The sequence below is a fragment of the Coniophora puteana genome (genome assembly GCF_000271625.1).
Source record: "Coniophora puteana RWD-64-598 SS2 unplaced genomic scaffold CONPUscaffold_8, whole genome shotgun sequence".
Classification (NCBI taxonomy): Eukaryota; Fungi; Basidiomycota; class Agaricomycetes; order Boletales; family Coniophoraceae; genus Coniophora; species Coniophora puteana.
Window position 1 is genome coordinate 1,825,377 of NW_006913060.1, and position 21,151 is coordinate 1,846,527.

The 21,151-nt window shown below is 55.6% G+C and overlaps 4 protein-coding genes across 4 annotated transcripts in view; 3 read left to right on the forward strand and 1 right to left on the reverse strand.

The window, feature by feature from the left end:
- Positions 1-531: 531 nt before the first annotated feature.
- On the reverse strand, positions 532-4,029 carry CONPUDRAFT_126467 (uncharacterized protein). The gene is made up of 11 exons (XM_007772125.1): positions 3,540-4,029; positions 3,373-3,462; positions 3,203-3,306; positions 2,781-3,077; positions 2,619-2,715; positions 2,172-2,551; positions 1,912-2,092; positions 1,533-1,843; positions 1,266-1,370; positions 1,017-1,180; positions 532-882 (listed from the first exon to the last, which is right to left on the reverse strand). The coding sequence occupies exons 1-11, from the start codon at positions 4,022-4,024 to the stop codon at positions 730-732; spliced, it is 2,367 nt and encodes a 788-aa protein (XP_007770315.1). The 5' UTR covers positions 4,025-4,029; the 3' UTR covers positions 532-729.
- A 1,572-nt stretch (positions 4,030-5,601) lies between these two features.
- Positions 5,602-15,256, forward strand: CONPUDRAFT_145056 (acetyl-CoA synthetase-like protein; the record flags this gene model as incomplete). The annotated part of the gene is made up of 33 exons (XM_007772126.1): positions 5,602-5,905; positions 5,970-6,499; positions 6,692-6,832; positions 6,927-6,980; positions 7,032-7,114; positions 7,169-7,301; positions 7,409-7,570; positions 7,649-7,818; positions 7,888-7,945; positions 8,030-8,298; positions 8,360-9,003; positions 9,064-9,207; positions 9,267-9,523; positions 9,581-10,014; positions 10,502-10,649; positions 10,673-10,743; positions 10,924-11,204; positions 11,240-11,252; positions 11,293-11,776; positions 11,875-12,006; positions 12,071-12,124; positions 12,182-12,264; positions 12,325-12,359; positions 12,416-12,513; positions 12,575-12,733; positions 12,790-12,808; positions 12,868-12,921; positions 13,207-13,376; positions 13,475-14,074; positions 14,126-14,159; positions 14,211-14,354; positions 14,404-14,663; positions 14,737-15,256. The coding sequence occupies 33 exons, from the start codon at positions 5,602-5,604 to the stop codon at positions 15,211-15,213; spliced, it is 6,699 nt and encodes a 2,232-aa protein (XP_007770316.1). The 3' UTR covers positions 15,214-15,256.
- Positions 15,257-16,037: 781 nt separating this feature from the next.
- Positions 16,038-17,829, forward strand: CONPUDRAFT_155394 (uncharacterized protein; the record flags this gene model as incomplete). Its single annotated transcript, XM_007772127.1, has 3 exons — positions 16,038-16,087; positions 16,144-16,811; positions 16,868-17,829. 3 exons carry the CDS (start codon positions 16,038-16,040, stop codon positions 17,827-17,829), a joined length of 1,680 nt encoding a protein of 559 aa, XP_007770317.1.
- A 2,436-nt stretch (positions 17,830-20,265) lies between these two features.
- The window catches only part of CONPUDRAFT_74302 (uncharacterized protein), a gene marked incomplete at both ends in the record, with an annotated part of 7,875 nt that continues 6,989 nt past the window's right edge, over positions 20,266-21,151 (forward strand). Inside the window, one exon of the mRNA XM_007771657.1 lies at positions 20,266-20,643. Within this exon, the coding sequence (XP_007769847.1) occupies positions 20,266-20,643 (378 nt within the window). The remainder of the gene's footprint in view (positions 20,644-21,151) is intronic.

Below are 21,151 nucleotides of genomic sequence, written 5' to 3' on the forward strand. Positions count from 1 at the left end.
CAGTCGGCCTGTTCAGTGTTCAGGTTAGCCAACTCGTTGTAGTTGTCCCCACAATGGCGGAACGCACCAGATCAGATCACGCTACTTATATAACTTTCACAAACTTAGTCGTAGTGCCCCAGACATCCCCAGCAATAGTCTCAGACTTCAGTAAGGTGAATTAATGTGAATTTGACTTTTGTGTGCCTGTTGACTCTAGACTTCAGGTGTACAGAACGAAGATTCATGAACTAGGGAAAATCCTCCCTCGCATTTTGCTGCTCTTGCCCGACTTCCCCTTTCGCGGTTCGCGTCACGGCCGGCGCCATCACGCATGAGTGCGGGAGCGGCAGTTACGACCTCTTCCCCCGTCGCGCGCGAGCGGAATCCAGGTGGGTGAGCCGAGGCGGGGTGGACTCAAACTCTCCGAGCGAAGAGCTGAGGTGATTGCTCGGTTCTGTAGATGCGCTGTTTACCCCAGAAAAGACAAAGATGCCCATGTATTCATTCGCAATGAGTTTCACTGACCTTGCATACGCGCCAAACATGCGAGCTTGTAGAGGTCTAATATTTCAGAGGTATATAATAGAACATAAGAACGCTAATAGCATGATAACACTGCACAATGAAACACTCAATTACGACAACAAGATCGCATCGCAAAAAAATCCATCCATCCACCCGTCATATAGCAGCAGCTACGCCGATGTGCCAGCCCGCCTCCATCACCTACAGGCTATTAGTGCCCTCTCACTCCTCATCCTCGCTCTCGTCATCGTCGCTGCTGTCATTCTGCCCCGACCCGCGGAACAGCGCAAGCAGATCGTCCATGCCGAGCTTCATATTCTTGAGCTTGTCGCCCGAGAGCGCGGCGGCAGCCAGCGCGCGCTTCTTCTCTTGCAGCTACAGAACAAAATTATAATCACACTCTGGCCCAACCAAAGAAGTGGAACGAATAAAGAAGTAAAAAAAAAAAAAAAAAGTGGGGTGAAGGCGCGAACACGGAAGGAAAGTAAGGGAGGGGCGGGAAAACGCACCTCCAGGATCCGCTGCTCGACCGTATCCTCAATCGTGAGCTTATGGATATTAACAGCCCGCGTCTGCCCAAACCGATGGGCGCGATCGAACGCCTGGTCCTCGAGCGCGGGGTTCCACCAGAGGTCGACGAGAATGACGTTGTTGCACGCCGTCAGGTTCAGGCCTGTATATCCGGCAGGATGGGACAGGCACAAAGATGAGAATGAGAATGAGGACGAGGATAAGGGGAAAGGAAAGTGGATACACACCGGTGCTGCCAGCCTTGAACGAGATCAAAATACACCGCGTGCTCTTGCTCGTCCGGATCTTCTCGAGCGCCGCGTCGCGCGCATCCTTTTTCATCGAGCCGTCGTCTATCCCATCGCGTCAGCACTCCGTTCTCTTCACACACCCCAAAACCAAACAATCAAACAACCAAACAAAAAGAGGGAAAGAGGGAAAGAAGGAAAGAAGGAAAGAAGGAAAGAAGGAAAGAAGGAAAGAAGGAAAGAAGGAAGAAAGGAAGAACCACGCACAGCGCACATGCTTCACCCCCTCCCGATCCAAAAACGGCCCAAGCACATCCAAAAAGCTCGTAAACTGCGAAAAAACAATCGTCTTCTCCACCCCGCCCGAGCGCCGCTCCGTCTCGCGCATGATCTCGAGGATCTTGCGGATCTTGGCGCTCGACGGGGGCAGCTTCTCCTCCTCCCCCTCCCCCTCCTCTTCATCCTCCTCCTTGCTGGGGGCTCGACCCGAGATGGACTTGCGCCGGGATGTGAGCGCGAGATGCGCGCAGGCCTTGCAGTGGTCGGTCGACGAGGGCGTCGTGTTACTCGGCGTTAGCCTGTCAACGACGCGTTAGCTCGTGAAATATGGGAGAAGAGGGGCAAAAAGCGGACGAGGCGGACGTACTCGGTCTGACACAGCTGGCACTTGCGCGACACCCCGAGCGCACCAAACATCGCCGCGAGCTCGTCCGCCTCCGCACCATCCCCCGCACCGTCGCCGTCGTCGTCGCTCTTCGCCGGACGCGACTCGATCGCAGCCGCGTCGGCCTTGTAGTTCTTCGAGATCAACGACGGATGGTTGCACGCTATAAACCAATCAACATCCCAGCACCCACCACCACCACCCAAAAACACAGAACAAAAACACAGAACAAAAACACACACCCTGGCGCAACCTCAACAAAAGCACCAACACATGCGTATAACTCCTCTCCGCCACCCCCTCCCTCACAAGCTTATCCAGCTCGCTCCCCATCCGCGCCTCCAGCTCCCTATAAAACCGCCTCTCCGCGCGATCAAACGCGCACGGCACAATCCCCACGCGCCGCTCCGGCAGCTCCAGAATCGGCTGGCCGTTGATCAGCTGGTCCTTGCGCCGGCGGAGCATGATCGACCGGAGGACGACCTGCAGGCGCTTCATGGGCGCCGAGGTGCGCCCCGATTTGATGGGCTGGGCGATTTTGGTGTTGAATTCGGGCCAGTCGTTGAGCGGCCGGATGCGCAGGAATTTGATGAGCGAGTAGAGCTCCTCAACGGAGTTTTGCCTGTGTTTGTGTGTTGTGTGAGAAACAGGCGCGTTTGATGATGGCGTGGAAGGAGGAGAGGACGCACATCGGTGTGCCCGTCAGCGCCCAGCGGTACTTGGCCTCGAGCGCGCAGCACGCGATGGCGCTCTTCGTGTTCCGGTTCTTGATATTATGCGCCTCGTCTGCCGCGCGCGCGCCTTCAGCTTCCGCCCTTGCGTGCTACGGGCATATATATAAAAAAACGCACCAAGCACGACGCGGAACCACTTCACACGATACAACGCGTCCTTCTTCGCCTTCCCGCCCGCGCGCTTGCCCTTCGCGTTCGCATTCCTGTTCATCGCCCTGACCACCGAATCGTCGGACTCGTCTTCATCCGAATCAGAATCCGCCGACGCCTTCTTCTTCTTGCCGGACGCCTTCTTCTTAGACGCCTTGCTCCCGCTGCCCTCGTCCTTGATCTCGGGGCTGAACGCAGCGTGCTCAGACGCAGCGGTCGTGTACGATGTGATCACGACGTGGTGCGAGCGCAGCTTGAGCGGGTCTTTACGCGGTATCCGGCGTCCAGTGTCCAGGTTGTTTTATAATTAGAATAGAAGAGAAGAGACGCGGTAACGTGACACATATGTTCAGTTTTCGGCGCTCAACCAAACCGAGTGGGGCGCTCACCGGTAGTGCGCGACTGCCCGTGGTGCTCGAGGACGCGCAGGCCCGTGGAGAGGCGTTTGATTTCTTGTGCCCATTGGGAGACGAGCGCGACGGGGCAGATGACGCTGCATTCGGCGGGTTAGAACGACGAGGGAGGGAGAGAGGTGGGTGGGAGGGAGGAGGAGACGTACAGAGTCGTCGCGGCCCATCCGTCGTCCTTGTCCGATTTCTTCGCTTTGCCATCGAGAATACGCGCGAGCGTCTGGATCGTCTTGCCCAGCCTATGCAACAACACAAACAACGACGCGTGTCAGCGTCTACTCCATAACACGCCTTCGCGAAGCAAAATAGCACACACCCCATGTCATCCGCTAAAATCCCCCCAGCCTTCTTGCCCGACTCGCGATCGCGCATCCACGCGCGCCCGAGCACCTGGTGCGGCAGGAGCCTTACGCCTTCTTGAAACCCATCGACGAGCGCCGCGGCGGGGTCGATGTCGACGTCCTGTGTGTCCTCGAACGTCCCCGCGACGAGCTCGCGCAGATCTTGGTCTGCCTCTGAGGCGGTTTTGCGCGGCTCGAAGGGTGCGTACGCGGGGTTCGCACCGGCACCAGAGCTGTAGGCGGGGCTGTGGCCGGGCGCGTCGTAGGGGCTGTGTGCCGGGCGCGGAGGGCCAGCGCCGCCGCCGCCGCTGCTGGTGCGGGGATACGGATACGCGTTGGCGGGGTTGATGGGCGCGCCGATGGGTGTAGGGCCAGCGGCGCGCGGGGGCGGCGCGGTGGGTGCTGCCTTGTGCAGCGTCTGCTGGACCGTTTGGGCTGTGTAGTGCGTGGGCGTGGGCATGGGCATGAGGGGTGACTTGAAGGGCTTTGTGAGCTTCGGGTCGAGGTTGTGCGGGGAGGAGGAGGACTTGGGTTTGGGTTTTGGGGAGAGGCTTTTATGGGTTGCCATGGGACGAAGATGATGTTAGGTTTGTTTTCTTTGTTTGTTTGTTTTGTTTGAAAGGGGAAAGGAGAGGGTGGTTTACGTACACTTGTACATCATCGTCGCTATCGCTATCGGTGCCGCTTTCGTCTTCATCCTCTTCGTCGGACGAGATGACAATAGGGCGGTTGGATTTGGTGACTGGTAGCTTGCGGGGCGGTTGGGATGCCAGTGATGAAGATGTCGATGCGATTGACTGAGAGTTGAATAAGGCAAGGGCAGGTTGGAGTAAAAGGACTAGGCGTACGATTGCGCTTGCTGTTTCGCGAGGCTTGTCCATGCTCGTCCTCGCTGGAAAGAGGTCGAGATCGTTGGCGAACTGTCGTCGTCTGAATGTGCAATTCAGCCTTATAAGTCTCTATAAACATCAAGAGGAACTCACAGGTTCTCCATGTAGTCTGGTGAAGCGGAGGTGGTGGATTGATGAGGGCGTGAAAGGGAAAAGAGGTTGCCCATTTCAAAAGCCACGAGCATACAACGCGTCCATTATGGATGTCACGTGTGTTCATCACGCATAAAGGTTAAAACCGCCGACGCTGCGGCCAATCAGGGGCAGTTGTTGGCCGATCGCAACCCCGCACTGCTCTAGGTTCCCACGACGCCTTGTTAGCTTCCACGGAAAACACTCACGACACCGATTTTCCGTGGTTTGGACGCCGACGCCGACATTCTGATGCGCCGAGTGCGCTGCGCCGTCATATGGTCTGTCTTGCTGTGCAGAAAGTGGTCTATGTCGCCGGAATGTCCGAGGCGCCGGTGCGCTCTCTGTCGTTGTCAAAACATAGCCTTGTCCATCCTCTCGGGGCTCCCACGCGTAGCTATCTAGGCCCTTGTTCGGTTCTCCCGCTGCATGGTTCGAGGAATGCTTGCTGGATGGGAAGCAGCTATCGCATTTCCTTCTCTCGGATGGCTTAGAGGTGATGATCATCGCAAGAAGCATGGGATGCATAAAGCCGTCGCGCGCGATCGTTTCCCTCCCTCGAGCTCGGAAGCCCTGGTGGTGTTCCATCGGCCTCGGGGCTCCTCCGACGGCCACATCTCTCCTTCCCTGTCTCACTCTGTTTTGCTGCTTTGGCCGCCGTACGTCGGCGCTCTGTATCAATAGTGCCCTCCCGTTCTATCACGGGCGCTAACGCTCACCGTGACGTCGGCCCGCCCTCTCGGTGCGCGTTGGCTTGTACTGCCAGTGGACCTCGGAAGTACAACGTGGCCGAGGTGCCTGTTCTGAATCTTCTGCGCTTCCATCACGTTGAATGGACCCTTCCGAAAGCTGTAATCGCCGCTAGGAATGGAGCTCGCTGACTGGCTCGCTGGCATCGGCTCGAGCTCAGCCTCGCTGTCTGCTTATAAGCGACATGGGATAGGTCTGTGATAGCCCCTCAGTACCTCACCAGTCTCCCCGCACTTTATCACATCAACCCGTTAACTCACTCATCATGCTTGCTCGTGCTCTGCCACCTGCTGTTCCAAACACTCAGTGCCTCTCCTCGACGTCGTTCACGATCCCGCCTCTTGGACCCGGATCGACCATTGCGCAAACGGTCGAGTGGCACGCTGCGCACAGTGCCCAACATCCACTCTTTGTATACCCGCGTGAAGACGGCTCGCAGGGGAAGGTGACATGGTCTGAAGTCGGCGAGGCTGTGAAAGTTGGCGCAACAATTTTATTGCAGCGTACGGGGTTGGACACTGACAGGACGGCAGAGGGGAGGCCAGTCGTAGGCATTCTCGCACTATCAGGTACGTCTTTTTCTTATGCAATTGTGAGGACCACCTCCCAACCTCTTACACTCGCAACGCGCAGACATGATCCCCTACGCAACAACATTCCTCGCAATCCAGCGCGCCGGCTGTACGCCCTTCCCCATCTCGCCGCGCAACTCCCCCGCGGCAGTCGCCCATCTTCTCGCGAATGCGTCCGTCGCGCACATCCTCGTCGGGCCCGAAGAGAGCATGCAGACGCTTCTCAGCGCCGCGCTTGATATCCTCCTTCACCCGCCTTCCTCCTCAACCCTCCCCTCAAATACGGACACACCCGCCGTCCTCCCCCTGCCCACATACACCGATCTCTACCACCCCTCTCCCTCTACCCTCGCCTCCCTCCCCGCGCTCCCCGCTCTCCCGACATACGACCCAGCGCCGTCCTCGATAACAGCCATAATGCACTCCTCGGGCTCGACCGCGTTTCCGAAGCCCATACCCTGGACATCGCGCAACTACGCGGATCTGCGGCTCGTGCCGTTCTTCGGCGAGCGCGATCTGACGGGCAGCGTTTTTGCGCTGCAGACGATGCCGATGTATCATGGGCTGGGCGTTGTTGCGCTGTGCTGGGCGGTGAGTATCTCGTTCTGGATCTCACTCTCAATCTGGATTTGGATTCGTATTTGGATTCGCATTTGAGAGCTAGTGCTAGTGGCGCACTGTGTACATGCTATGCTATGCGCTTGCTCGGCTCCTCCTCGCTTCGGCCTCACCCAACACTATCACCAGTGCTAATGCCAGTGCTGACTTGCTCCATCTTCGCAGGCAGGCTGCGGCCTCACCATCGGCGCATTCGAGCCGCGCGTCGCGCACGCGCCCGCGACGGTGCCGACGCCCGACAACGTGTTCGCGGCTGCACGGACGATACGCGCGGATATCGTGTTTGCGGTGCCGTCCATGGTCGAGGTGAGCATTGTCCGCCCCCGCTTATCTATAGCTAGTGTCTGGGTAAAGCTCGAGATGGGTGGGCGCTGATGGTGGCGTTAATTTTTTTGTGCAGGCGTGGGCGACTAGGCCGGATTATGTGGAGTGGCTGGCGTCGAGGACGGGCGTTGTGAGTATTTCTGGTTTCCATTTTCGGAGCGGTGTTAATGAAGTATTGTAGCTGTACGGCGGCGGCCCGTTGAACAAGGACACGGGCGACGCGCTGACTGCGCAGGGCGTGAACGTGTTTATTTTCTATGGGAGGTACGGTGTGCACGTTCACTGCTGGCATTTCAAGCCTAACGTGTGGATTTGCAGCACCGAGATCGGTGTCGTGAGCCCGATCCTGCCTGCGAGAGTCGGCTACGACTGGGAGTACTTTGCCATTCCCGCGTTTATCAAGCCCGAGCTTGTTCCCGTGGGCGATAATACGTTTGAGCTGCTCGTTCTTGTGCGTCCTTCCTTCTTTCCCTGACCGCTACTTTGAGCCGACGCTGGCGCTGACTCCTTGCTTATTGGACTTGATTTGGACTTGAATTTGGACTTGCATGTGGACAGGCAAACACGTACTCCGTGCCCGCCGTATTCAACACAGCGCTGAGCGACGGCGTCAAAGCGTACGCGACGTCCGACCTTCTCAGCCCGCACCCGACACGCAAGGGATACTGGCGGGTGTTCGGGCGGACAGACGACCAGATCATGCATTCGACGGGCGAGAAGGTGCGTCTCTCTCCGCACTGGATCACTCGTGCAGGGAACCGATAGACTGACAGTATAACCGTCGCTGCGGTATGCTAGACGAATCCGGGCCCGCTGGAGAGCATCCTAACCCAGGACCCGCACGTCGGCGCGTGCGTCATGTTCGGGCGGGGCAGATTCCAGCCAGGCGTGGTTGTCGATCCCGCGCCGGGGTTTGAGTTTGATCCGCGGGATGCGGGGCGGGCGGAGGCGTTCCGGGGTGTTATTTGGTGCGTTTCTGGGTTCTTGCGGTGTCGTGTGTGCGTGCGTTGACTGGAAGGTGCTTTAACCTTTGCTAGGCCGAGTGTGGAGGCGATGAACCGGTACGCGCCGCAGCATTCGCGGGTGTTTAGGGAGGTGAGCTGGCGTTTGTCGCCTTTTATCCCTATCCCACAGCGAACGTGGTGTTCATTCACCTACTTGTTGCTTGCTTGCTTGCAGATGATCGTGATTTCGACGCCCGGCAAACCGTTCACGTATACCGCCAAGGGCACCGTGCGCCGGCAGGCGGTCATCCACGCGTACAGCGACGAGATCGACGCGGCGTACGCGGCCGCGGAGAAGCTCGAAAGCGTTCAGAGTGGTGGGTTTGCGGTGCCGGAGGTGTGGACGGCCGACGCGGCGCTGGCGTTTGTGCGCGCGGTTGTGTGGAGGGTAGTGGGGAGGGAGGTTGGGGATGGGGTGGATTTGTTTCAGGTTGGGTGTGATAGGTGTGTGGCTGTCAATCAGAGTTGTTTTCGCTGAGGTGGAGAGCTGATACTTTTATGACAGTTTGCAGGCGACGTGGATACGCAATACCCTTCTTCGTGCGCTTCAGGGTGCGTCCGCAGGAGCAGGGATCGACGTGAGCAGTATCACCGAGAACATTGTCTACCGCCACCCGACGATTTCGGCGCTTGCCTCGTTTCTCGTGGACGTCGCTCACGGAGATAAAATTACTTCGAACGCGAACGTGGTATCGCAGAGGGCAGACCGCATGCGCGCCATGGCAGAGAAATACATCTCCAAGTCTGCACAAAGCACCTCTCCGTCTTCGCATCGAAAGCGCTGCACTTCCCCGCTCGCATCTGCGTCTGCGGCAAGAAACAGTGGACACGAAGCGGTCGGAGGCGCGGTGGTGCTCGTCACAGGCACGACGGGTATGCTCGGGAGCCAGCTCCTCGCGGCGCTCGTGGGTGACCCGAGCGTGGGGCGCGTGTATGCGCTCAATCGCGCTCAGGCGCGTAGTGCCAGCGGCCCGGGCGAGTGCGTCAGGGCAAGGCAGGTGCGGGCGCTACGGCAGGCGGGGCTGGATGTGCGGCTGTTGGAGAGCGAGAAGGTGGTGTTGGTCGAGGGTGATTTGACGGAGGAGCGGTTTGGGATGGGCGAGGTGTATGAGGAGATGCGGGGGAGTGTGACGCATGTTGTACATAACGGTATGTGCTTGCTGGATCTTGCGGAGGGCTTTTTGCTCATGATTGTGGTTCTTTCTTTAGCTTGGACGGTTAATTTTAACCTCGGGCTTGATTCGTTCGAGGGGAACATCCGGGGTCTGCGGAGTCTGGTTGACTTTGTACTGTCGTCGTCTTTATCGCGCTCGCCGAAGGTGGTGTTTACGAGTTCGATTGGGGTTGTGCAGAGTGCGTTTCTTCCCCTCTTAGCTTTTTTTAAAATGGGATTACTGACGTGTGGGTGGTAGATTCAGGCTCGAAGACAGCTATCCCGGAAACAGCCGTCGAAGCCGAAGTTGCAGTCGGCACCGGGTACAGCGAGTCCAAGTGGGTCGCCGAGCATATTCTGCAGCGTATGGCGCAGACGCACGGGCTCGACGCGCTCGTTGTGCGCGTTGGGCAGCTGTGTGGCGCGGTGGAGAGCGGGGCGTGGAACGTGAATGAGTGGGTGCCTGCGCTGGTGCAGGCGGCACAGGTGCTTGGGTGTTTCCCGAGCGAGGATAAGGTGAGTTCTGAGCACGTTGCGGACACCGTGGGGAGTTTGCTGAGAAGGGATCTGTAGGACGTGTCGTGGATGCCCATCTCCACCGCTGCTTCGGTACTAGCGGACGTGGCGCTGTCGAGCGGCACGGAGACACCGCGCAGCAGAGTCGTGCACCTCGTTCATCCCCGGCCTGTTGCGTTTTCGAAGATCGCAGACGCGTTTGCGGCGGAGCTGGATGTGCAGGCGGTGTCGTACGGCGGGTGGCTGACGAAGCTGGAGGCGTTCGCCAGTCGTGCCCAGGACGGTCCGGCTGATGAGCATAATGGTCAGCCCTGCGGAAACAAGACGTTGAGAGCCGTGCAGCTGCTCCCGTTCTTCCGTGCGCTCGCCGCTACCCGGACGGGTTCAGAAGCGCTGGGGTTTCCGAGGCTGGAATGTACGCAGTTGGAGCGGTGCTCGGGGCTGGTGAGAGAGCGGGGCGTTGAGCTGCTGGGTGCGGGGGATGTGGGGCGGTGGGTTGGGTATTGGAGGCGGGCTGGGCTGTTGAGCTGAGGTGCTTTGGTGGTGGGTGGGGGTTTGTGTGTTATGATTATGTTATAAGTTATTCTATTTGTAGATGTTGATGTTTTTTTCTTTGCGTCTTGATCGAGTGCTTTCTGGCGAGTTGTCTTCAAGTTCGTTGTAGAGGAATGAAGTGATAGGCTCGAAGTATCGCCGACTAGTATGCGCACTGCGGCCGACGTCGATCTGACTTCCGAATTTACTTCCGGGGAAACAGTTTATGCATCCCGTGTTGCCCGGACCTCGCGTCTTGCCTCGCGCCGTGACAGAAATCTCTCGGCTAGATCGCAATTGAAGCTGCAACGTACCATCACAGATGCACGAGATGACACCGGCGACTGCGTGCACCGGACTGTAGCCCAAGTGTCATGTCTCACTCATCCATTCATGCTCTCAGTCATGGGTAGCTGCTGCCGAGGAAGAACAAACATGAGCTAGCTTCTCTCGAACACTCGTAAAGAAGCCAGCATGGGCGCAAATGAACACAAATGAACACGGGCTACACACGGCTACACTGTCAATGGGGAGCAGACCGAGCAGTCATCGAGCAGAGATGCACCCGGAATACATCTTCAACTTGCTCATGGTGCGCTGCCCGTTCGATCGGAGTCTGACGTAGGGATCTCGCACTCAAGCGAGAGCGACGCGAACAACCGCACGGGCGATGAACGGGTGTCGAGGTGAGGCGAGCGGTCGTCGGTGTTCCCATAAACCCACGATTGTTTTTGACGCTGGCAGTTTTTTCTCTTCTCTTTGCTGCACTGCCGTTGGGATACTGAGCCCCGCGCTCTACCTAGCCTGCTTCTGCTTTCTTACGTCCGGGAACCCGACCTCTAAAACTTCACGATGACTTCATCAAGACGCATTCCTCCGGCTCCTCAATCGCAGGCTCTGACTTCGGCGACGTTCAAGGTCGCGCCGCTTGATGGATCTTTAACCTTTCCGGAGGTTGTGGACTGGCACGGCGTGCATAGCTCTGATCATCCGCTTTTTGTCTACGCGAAGGAGGACGGGAGCACGCGTGCGATCACTTGGTCGGAAGTTGCCAGCGCCGTGTCTGTGGGCTCAAGGCTCCTGCGGCAGCGCACCAAGGTGGTTGGGGCGGGTGAGAGGCCCATTGTTGGGATCCTCGCTATCTCAGGTGCGTTGACTTCATTTTGATTTCGTACCGATGAGTGCTGAAAGCGAGGTACGGTAGATGTTTTGACTTATGCTATGACGCATCTCAGTCTCCTGCGAGCGAACTTTGTCCCGTTCCCCATCTCGCCGCGAAACTCTGCAATGGCCGCCGCTCACCTGATAGAGCAGGCCAATGTCGACTTCATTCTGGTCGGCCGCGAGCAGAGCATGCAAGATCTGCTCGACGAGGCGCTCTCTGTCCGCCGCGACAAAGCCTCTGCGTCGCCCGCTTTGAAACTACCCACCGTCGTCCCGCTGTTCACGTTCGACGAATTATTCTCTCCCTCGCCTGACGTCCTCGCGTATCTCCCCGACCACACGCCGTTCATCAGCAGCGGCCCCGACGCAGACCTCATCATCCTACACTCGTCGGGCTCGACCGCGTTCCCGAAGCTCATCCGGTGGAGCAACATCCGCGGCACGCAGATCTCGCTCATCCCGTTCTTCGGCGACCACGATCTCACGGGGAAGGTGTTCTCGCTGCACACGGTGCCGATGTACCACGGGATGGGGTTTAACCAGCTGCTGTGGGCGGTGAGCTCTTTTTTTTTCTTTCTCGCGCCGATGCAGCGCGGCTGCGTTTCTGAACTGAATGTAACTGAGTCGTTGGGCGTGTTTTGGGTCATTGTTAGGCGGGCTGCGGGTTGACGATCAGCGCGTTCGAGCCGAAGGTCCCTGCGATGCAGCCGACGCCGGATAATCTGTTCGTGGGCGCGAAGAGGACGTCGAGCGATTTTATCTACTGTGTTCCATCTGTCATTGAGGTGCATATCCACACTGGTTTGGGATGCTGCGAATGTATTGACTGGATTGCGTCGCTTTGGATAGGACTGGGCGTCGAAACCTGACTACGTCCGATGGCTTGCCACGAGATCAGGCCTCGTAAGTCCTTTTTTTTTCTAGCTTCATGATATACAGCTGACCCTGAATCCATGATAGCTGTTTGGGGGCGGACCTTTGAACAAGGAGACGGGAGACTTCATGTTTTCGCAAGGTATCGGTATGTATATCATGTATGCAGGGTAAGCAGGCCACCTCCGTATGTGTGTTAGCTGTTGGCTACATTTCTAATGTCATTCTAGCACCGAGATGGGTCCAGTGGGCCCTATGATTCCAGGTGCGTGGATGCTGCCGGAAAGATTAGGGAAAGCTGAGCTGAGCGCTTTTAAACAGCGAACGTGGACAAGGATTGGGAGTTCTTCACCATCTCGAAACAGATCCAGACCGAATTCGTGCCGTACAGCGAGAACACGTTCGAGCTCGTCATAGTCGTGCGTTTTCTTTCCATCTCCATTCGTCTCTGCTCACAGGCTCTGACATACATGGATGCAGTCAAACGACTTTTGCGTGCCGAGCGTGCTCAACACGGACGTGAACGGCAAGAAGGCGTACGCGACGTCCGATTTGCTCGAGCCGCACCTGACCAAGAAGGGGTACTGGCGGGTCTTTGGAAGGGCTGATGATCAGATTATGCATAGCACTGGCGAGAAGGTGCGTTCTTATGCTGGCCTTAGGGGAGATGTTCGACTTTACTGAGCGCTGTGCAGACGAATCCGGGCCCGCTTGGTACGCTAGAACTTTTGCATTTCCAGAGATGGTGATGAACTGAGGTTACGACGACGCAGAGAGCATACTCAATCGCGATCCGCACGTAACCGCTTCGGTTATGTTTGGTCGGGGTAAGTTCCAGGCTGGCGTCATCGTGGAGCCCGTCCCGAGCTGTCGATTCGACGTCTCGAGCGAGGGAGAGCTCGCCAAGTACCGCAACTTGATTTGGTGTGTTCCGCTATTGTGGGGACAACCCCAGCGAGTTGGCTAACCTGCACACCAAACAGGCCGACTGTCGAAACTATGAACAAATACGCTCCGCAGCACTCGCGTATCTTCAAAGAGGTTGGTATCCTTCCATGCTTTCTGTGCGAGCGCTTTTCCGAAGCTTATTCGTGATCAGATGATCGTCGTAGCCAGCCCGGCCAAGCCATTCACATACACGGCCAAGAACACCGCGCGGAGACAGGCAATCCTCAACGCATACACTGACGCAATCGGAGCTGCGTATGCAGCCGCACATCAGAGCGCGCAAAGCAGCATCGAGCCACCGGCCGAGTGGAGCTTGGAGCTAACAAGCACGTTCGTGCGTAGGGTTGTGGAAAATGTGCTATCTGCAAAAGTTAAGGGAGAGCGGGTTAAGGTTGGAGGCGACGTTGACTTGTTCCAAATTGGATGCGATAGGTATCACCTCCTGATTCCTCTGCTACCCAATGGTCTTTCGTACTAACCACTGCCAGTCTGCAGGCAACGTGGATCCGCAACACCGTCCTCCGTGCCCTGCGCGATTCCGCGTCCACATCCGTCAATACGCGGAAAATCAGCGAGAGCGTCGTGTACCAGCACCCGACCATCAATTCGCTCACGGCGTTCCTTGTCGAAGCCGCCCGCGGTAATGCCGAAGACGCCGGGGAGTTTTCAATCTCCCAGCGGGTGGAAGCGATGCACAGAATGGTGGAGAAGTATATAACAGGGGATGCTCCTACGCGAGAGACGACTTCTGCGAACGGGCGACTCAAAGGCAACGGCACCGTGGTACTTGTCACTGGGACGACCGGTGGACTGGGCAGCCACATCCTGGATGTGCTCGTCAAGGACTCTCGGGTGAGGCACGTATTCGCGCTCAATAGATCAAGCCGTGCCGGGGAAGATATTCGGACGCGCCAGAGACGAGGGTTCGTGCAGGCGGGTTTAGATGAAGGGGTATCGTTGGATAATGTGACGTTGGTGAAAGCCGATTTGGTGGACGATCATCTTGGGTTAAGACAAGATTTATACGACGAGGTGTGTACTGTAAAAGCTAGATGTTGACTCGAGCTAACGGTGAGCGAATAGATGCTTAGGAGCGTGACGCATGTCATTCACAACGGTGCGTGATTTCAATCATGGATAGGACGGTGAATACTGACTGGAGATGCAGCATGGAACGTCAACTTCAACCTCGGTCTCGACTCGTTCGAAGACAACATCCAGGCTACACAGAACCTTGTCAGGTTCTCCCTGTCATCGCATCTTCCGGCACCACCGAGAGTCGTCTTCACGAGTTCTATTGGGGTATTTCAAAGTGTGTTATTGCGCCACAATCTTGTTTATGTCCATTCAACCCCTTCCAGATGTACGGCATAAGCAGTATCTCGCTGAGACGCCCATCAAAGCAGAAGTCGCCGCCGGACTCGGGTATACCGAGTCAAAGTGGGTTGCCGAGCGCTTGCTCATGCATATGGTTGGTGCTTTCCCCGGGCTGGACGTCTTGATAGCTCGCGTGGGGCAGCTTTGTGGCACAAGTGGAAATGGAGCGTGGAACGCGAAGGAGTGGTTCCCTGCGCTCGTCCAGGCGTCGCAGGCTATGGGTTGCTTTCCCACACAGGACAAGGTGAGCGCCTTCTGATAAGCGCTTATAACTATATATAGCGTAGACGCTTGTTGGCTGATTGAGCGCTGAACAGGCCGCATCGTGGATACCTATATCAGCGGCTGCATCCGTCCTTGTGGATCTGACTCTCTCGAGTTCGAAACCCAAGGACAGTATCGTCCATCTTGTCCATCCTCAGCCTGTTATTTTTTCGTCGCTTGCAAGCCATTTCGCTTCGATGCTCGACGTACCGCTCGTGACGTATGACGCATGGTTATCCAAGCTCGCGGCTCTATCGGATGATGCGAGCAGTATTCCGCGCGTCCAACCGAATGGCGATGGCAACGACTATAGCAGCATTCGCGCGCTTCAGCTGCTCCCGTACTTCCGCGGTCTCGCTTCGAACGCGGACAGTGGCGATTCATTTGGACTTCCGTCGCTGGACTGCTCGCAGTTGAAATTATGTTCGAAGGCTGATTTGAGCACTGAAATGGAGAGTTTAGGTCAAGCGGACGTCGTGAAGTGGGTCGCATATTGGCGGCAAGTTGGACTGTTGCGTCAGGTTGTGTAGGCATCTTCGGAGTTCAGTCTAATTGATCTGCAGTTTTATTTCTACCATAAGCTCGCTATGTTTTCTTGATACATTGCAAGAGAAATACAGCGTGGAATAACTTGTGGTGGGAGGGGTAATAACCTACAATCGTGTGTATCGAATTCTAGGTGTACAGTATTGCGGACCGGATCGGGAGATCTTATGGCTGGCGAGCGCTTGAGATAAGTACTCGATAAGTGCTGGATTCATCGAACCTACTAACAATGCCACTCCTTTCTCATCTTCATCCCACTTGTTGCCAGAAAGTCAAATGGACAATGTTCAACCATACATTGTATGAAGTTGCCCATAACCATAGGTGGGTGATCCATTACTTGTGGGTAGATCTGTAGAGTACCGGGCAGTCGATCGGAGGACAGCGCTAGAGAAATTTAAACCATTCGCAGTTCCCGGTCCCAAACTGTTTCGGAGCTATTACTGACATTGAATCGGACATCAACTACTCACTATGAGTCCGAATCGGACTATGAATATGACCAAGAAAGGAGTTAAGCCCCTAAGGATTCGAAATCCACTAGTCCCGCGCCCTAGGATAACCTCCTCAACTGTCAGTATCGGCATGTAGGATCCTGCCCCCATCATTTATCAGCATGTTCCGCCTTTGGTGTCCGAAAATCCCTTCCCTCCGACTCCTTGCAGCTGGAGTCTCCTCGGAGTCTCTGCGTCGTCCTTGCTGCCCACTCTCTTCGCTCAAGCCCCCTTTCACGAGGAACTCCATCACCACCGCGACCAGTCGACTACCTTCTCATCGACTCTTTAATATGCTAGACCCGAAGTCTCTCATGAGGGATCTGGAGAGCGAACTCTTCAACTACACCACCGGGCGTTTCCTGTAAGTCTCCTATATCTCGTCTCGTCTTTGTCTGACTCGTAATGTGATGTACTCAGTGCCAATGATGCACTTCGCCTCCGTGAACGCAGGCGCGTCTTCAACATCCCAGGACTCTTTAGAATCATCGCTAAGGCACTGCCCTGCAAGACTGAAGAGATCGTCAATTTTAGAAAGCTTGGAGAGGGTGGCCTCAACCGTATCTTTCTCATCACCTTGGACACCGGCTTCCAGCTCGTCGCTCGCATCCCGTATCCTATCCTGATTCCCAAGGCGTACGCTCTTGCCAGTGAAGTCGCTACCATGCACTTCCTTCGTTCCAAAGGGCTCCCCATTCCCAAGGTCTACGCGTATTCCTTTACGTCAAAGAACGAGGCCGAGACGGAATACATTCTAATGGAGTACGCCGAAGGCGTCGACTTGAGCCAGATATGGTTCGACCTCAAGGAAGATGAAATCATCTCACTTATGGACCAGCTTGCGAAGTTTGAGTCTAGTATGATGTCCATCTCTTTCCCCGCTGGCGGGAGCATCTACTACGCGAGAGACCTGAAGGAGCTGTGTGGGAACGAGGGCATCCCGCTCGAGGAGGACAGTGAATGCATCCCACGCGACGAGCAGATCGAGAGCAGATCGCTCGAAATGGAGCGATTTTGTATAGGCCCTGATGTATCAGTACCGCTATGGTATGGACGGAGGGAACAACTGGACGTATTCCGAGGACCATGTATGTCGCACTTCTCCTATCTCTTCGGCCTCGTCTTAATCAATTTGTGACCGTAGATGAAGACGCCAAATCAGTGCTGGTCACGGGAGCCAAGAAAGAGCTCGCCTACCTCGACCAGTTTGGCTCACCGAGAGCACCATATCAATGCTTCCGAAGGGAGTACTATAAGTACGAGAAGCAGCCACCGTCGGACCATGCCAATAACCTTCGCCGCTATCTCTGTCTCGCACCGTCGCTCGTGCCAGACGACGACTCCCTCAACACTTTCTGCATCCGTCACCCCGACGTCACCGATAGCAACATCAAGATCTCGATAGAATCCAGCTGCTTGCATATCGTTGGCATGTTGGACTGGCAACACACTGCTGTTCTTCCCCTCTTCCTCCACGCCGGCATGCCCGACATCATCCAGAATGAAGAGGATGAGGTCTCTCGAAGGATGACCAAGCCTAAGCTACCGGATGACTTCGACAAGCTATCGGAAGAAGAGCAAGAATGGGAGATGGAGCTCCTCCGTCGTCGTCTTGTTCACTATCATTACAACCTGAGCACAGCCGCGTACAACAGGATCCACCACAAGAGTCTGGTTTATCCGTTGAATACCTTCCGTCGCCGGATCTTTAATCATGCAATTGTTGGGTGGGATGGCGAGACGATCAAGTTGCTGTATGCGCTGATGGATATGGTGTTTGACTGGGCGAGTTTCGCGAAAGTCGGTACTCCATGCCCAGTGGTGCTCACAGAGGACGAGAAAGCTGCGGCGGTTCGGCTTTATGAGGCACTGGTGAACGCAGAAGTGGGTGAGAGGATGCTGATGGACAGTGTTGGCTACGGGGAGGAAACCTGGGTGCCCGCCGCTCACTACGAGAAAGCTAAGGCGTTCGGTCGGGAGATCAAGCAGATGACATTGAAGGCGTGTGCAGAGGACGAAGAGACGACGGAGGAGACGTACGCTGTGATCGATGCGAACTGGCCCTTGGACGATATGGACGAAGAGGAGTTAGAAGAGTACAAGTAAGGAATCGACCTGTATGTCCATTCTGCGATGTTATTCTGGGGGTAAACCCGGTGAACACTTGCTACGAACGGTTCTGAGCCATCCAGAGAAGTGTGGCAGAGTCTCGCATCCGCAAATTCAGAACAGGTTGAAGAATTTCAAAACACGCTTTCCCAACGCGTGAAGCATCGACACATGGACTGGAACAAGTCGCTGACGTTCCATCAAGAAAACCTGAGCGCGTTGGAGAGATCTATTTACATGAGCAACGCGCGATGAAAATAGTGAGGAACACAACATGCTTGGGGTATGTCGGCACAAGACAGATATCGGAACTACTTACCCGAGCCCCAATTCGACGAATTCGACGTTACGGCCGGACTAACGATATCGCTCGGCTTTACCTGTGGCAAGCTTCAATGGCCCTTCTGTTGCTATTGTTGTTTCGCTCTTCAGTCTCTACATATCTACAGGAAATCTACAGGAGTCGGCGAGTCATCTTGTCGGCCGAGACGATCCTTTCCCTGCCTTTCCTTAATGTAAGTTCCGAACTGGAGCGGGAGCTTCTTTGTGGCACCGAACCGCTCACAGCGAGTTTTCTCTGGGAATAAACTGTACCAAGAACTGCGTGTCTCCAGGATCAGTCGATCACTTCTGGTTGGCGCCGGAAGCTTGTGTTTGTCTTTCATCTGTCCGGCATTGAATGGCTAAGGGTACTGGTAAACATAGCCGGGGCAATAGACATGTGGCCGATTCGGCCGACCTCCCCTCGTGTGCGTCGTTATGACTCCACCAAGCACGGCGGGGAGTCACAATTTACAAAGCACGGTGGACATGATCTATCTTTGTACCGAGGTCCGAGAGTGCACCAAATAGTTTCGGCGCGTACTTTTGCTAACGACCCGCAAATCAGACAAACTAACTTGGCTAACTCTTCACACGCCTCCAGGGTCCTTAGTTCCACCCCGTAAAGTATGAAGCTAACGGGCCCCGCCAAAGTCACTTGCAAATGACTTCAAGTAACTTATAGCGGAAAAAAATTATTTCCGCAAGTTACGTTGTTGAGTGTCCTTGGTACCCCGCGTAGCACAAAAATCACGACTCACACCTGTTTCAACTAGGTTCAGAATCTCTGTAGTACTGCCACCGCCGTTTGATCGGTCGCTCCGCAATTATTCTTAGGAATGACGGTCAAAACCTTATCGAGCGGGGTGTCATGTTAAAACTATCTTGCCTGGTCCACGACATAATTGTCATCGCCCATACTGTCTGAACGCCTATAAGAGAGTGACTCATATGCACCATTGTTTCGTTAGCAGTCTTTACTCATGCCGTTCCAAACTGATCGAGTGAGTTTGGCAAATGAACAACAAATGTGTAAAAGCAGTTGCACTGACCACGTCTTAGGACAAGTGTCATTCCTGCAATATCTGCTTGCGACGGTTCACCAGTGCCAGAGATGCAAGGGTGCATATTAACCGTCTCCAGTATGTTCACCCGTTATGAAGATTTTACAGTCACTATCTGATTCCGTCTCTTTTGTATCAGTCTGAATCTAAATACCGTTAGATGTCGACTTTGCGGGAAAGAAGGGCCTGATCCAAGCGCTATCCGACGACATTGTCACAAGGTTCATGGCGTGCCCAAGGCTAGGAAAAGTGTGCATTACGAGGATTTCATTGGTGAGACTCTTCGTTAACATACTATTCGACTTGGTAAATGCAGCATCACACTCTTTTTAACAGATAGCGACGAATGGAGGAATCACTACCAGAGCGATCGCGTCCGCAGTCGCTTAGTGGCCTCATCGTATGTGCAGCACCCGATCTGGAAAGCGGACACCTTGCCTCCGTCCACGTATCTCAGCGTCACAATGTTGAACGGACTTGATCCGGACTCTATTTACGTACATGACTCATAGTAGTTTAGTAATGCACACAGTGCATCAGTCAGCATACGCTTACTCATACGAGTACTAAATATAGGCAACCAATAGCATAACTAACTCACCTACGTTACATGCGTTACAGTCACAGTCACTCTCTAGTATATATACCAGTACTGTAGCGCTCTCTCAAATACAAGTCTTTCTCTCCTGAACGACTACCATCGCTACCAGCTCTATCAAGCTACAAAGCCTCTAAGCAAACCCAACAGGTGAGTACGTGAAGCCCGATGCGTGCACTAATGCGCCGCTTCCATTTCACAGGTTATGAGCCCCGTGGGGCATGAACCGTCGCTTAGCGTTTAGACGCTGCGAGGTCCACTAAGCTACAGCTTGGCGTTTACGCCGCTGGCTCGAATTGCTACAGCTTGGCATTTGTGCCGCTGGCAAAAAGCCGTAAAGGCTAGGGGGCCGCCAGGCTGGCACAAAGTGCCGCCAGGTCGGTTCAACCCACGTCTCACCTGGCTTGTTGTCGTATGCGTCCAGAACGCTGACGACAGTGTCCAACAGATATGTCTTCCAACACCAAAGCCAACAACACCTTCTCCGCGACGAACATTTTCAGCGGATCGCACGTTGAAGAGTGGGCTTTGTCCATGCTCCACTACTGCCGTTCTGAGGGCTGTGGTATCGCACTTGACCCTAGGCCGGTTGCCCTCGCTACGGGCACCGACGAAGAAAAGGCCGAGAGGAACAAGGAGATCAAGGAGTGGAACACCAAGGACATGCAGGCCAGGGGGAAGATCGGCTTCAAAGTCGACCCCCACGTCTGGGCCAAGGTCGAGGAAGCAGCGAAAAGTACGACGGCCCCTATCCATACGGCGTCGGAAATCCTCACTTTCCTCAAGTCCGAGTACGGCGTCCAGAAGCGCGGCGTCACAGAAGCTTTCGTCGAGATGGGCAAACTGCTCCGCACCGGCATACCCGCCACGGGCAACCCCAACCATCACCTCGACGTCTTTTACCGCACCGCCCAGCGCCTCAACACGCTGAGCGGCTTCACCGTCAACCTTCCCTCCAACGTCCACTCCTATCAATCGGGAGTTCTCTGCGATCAGCAGCTCGCGCTGCTCCTCATGTGCGCGCTCCCCGACTCCTATCGCGCAGTCAGGGAGCATTTCAACAACGAGGTCAAGGCGGTTGAGAGTCTCTCCCTCGTCGACCTCCGCGATGCCATCTTGCGTCATCAAGCGCAACTCGCGAACTCGCACAAGTCCCCCGGACAACAGTCCAAGGGCAAGCAGCGCACCACTGGCGAACGCCCGTACGAAGGGCCGGTCGCATCCGCGCAACCTGCGCAGGGCGGCAAGCCGAAAGGCAAGCCGCAGTGGTCTCAGCAGCAGCAGCAGGCGGGCCCTTCGGGGCAGCAGCAGCAGCAGTGGCAGCCGAAGCCGAAAG

Excerpts from the sequence above, each read along its gene's own strand:
- CONPUDRAFT_126467 (XM_007772125.1), bottom strand. The coding sequence starts at position 4,024 with ATGCCCACGCCCACGCACTACACAGCCCAAACGGTCCAGCAGACGCTG. Across the intron at positions 2,552-2,618 it reads GCGCTGACGGGCACACCGAT|GCAAAACTCCGTTGAGGAGC; the intron begins GTGCGTCCTCTC and ends ACACAAACACAG. Across the intron at positions 883-1,016 it reads TCGAGCAGCGGATCCTGGAG|CTGCAAGAGAAGAAGCGCGC; the intron begins GTGCGTTTTCCC and ends TTTGTTCTGTAG.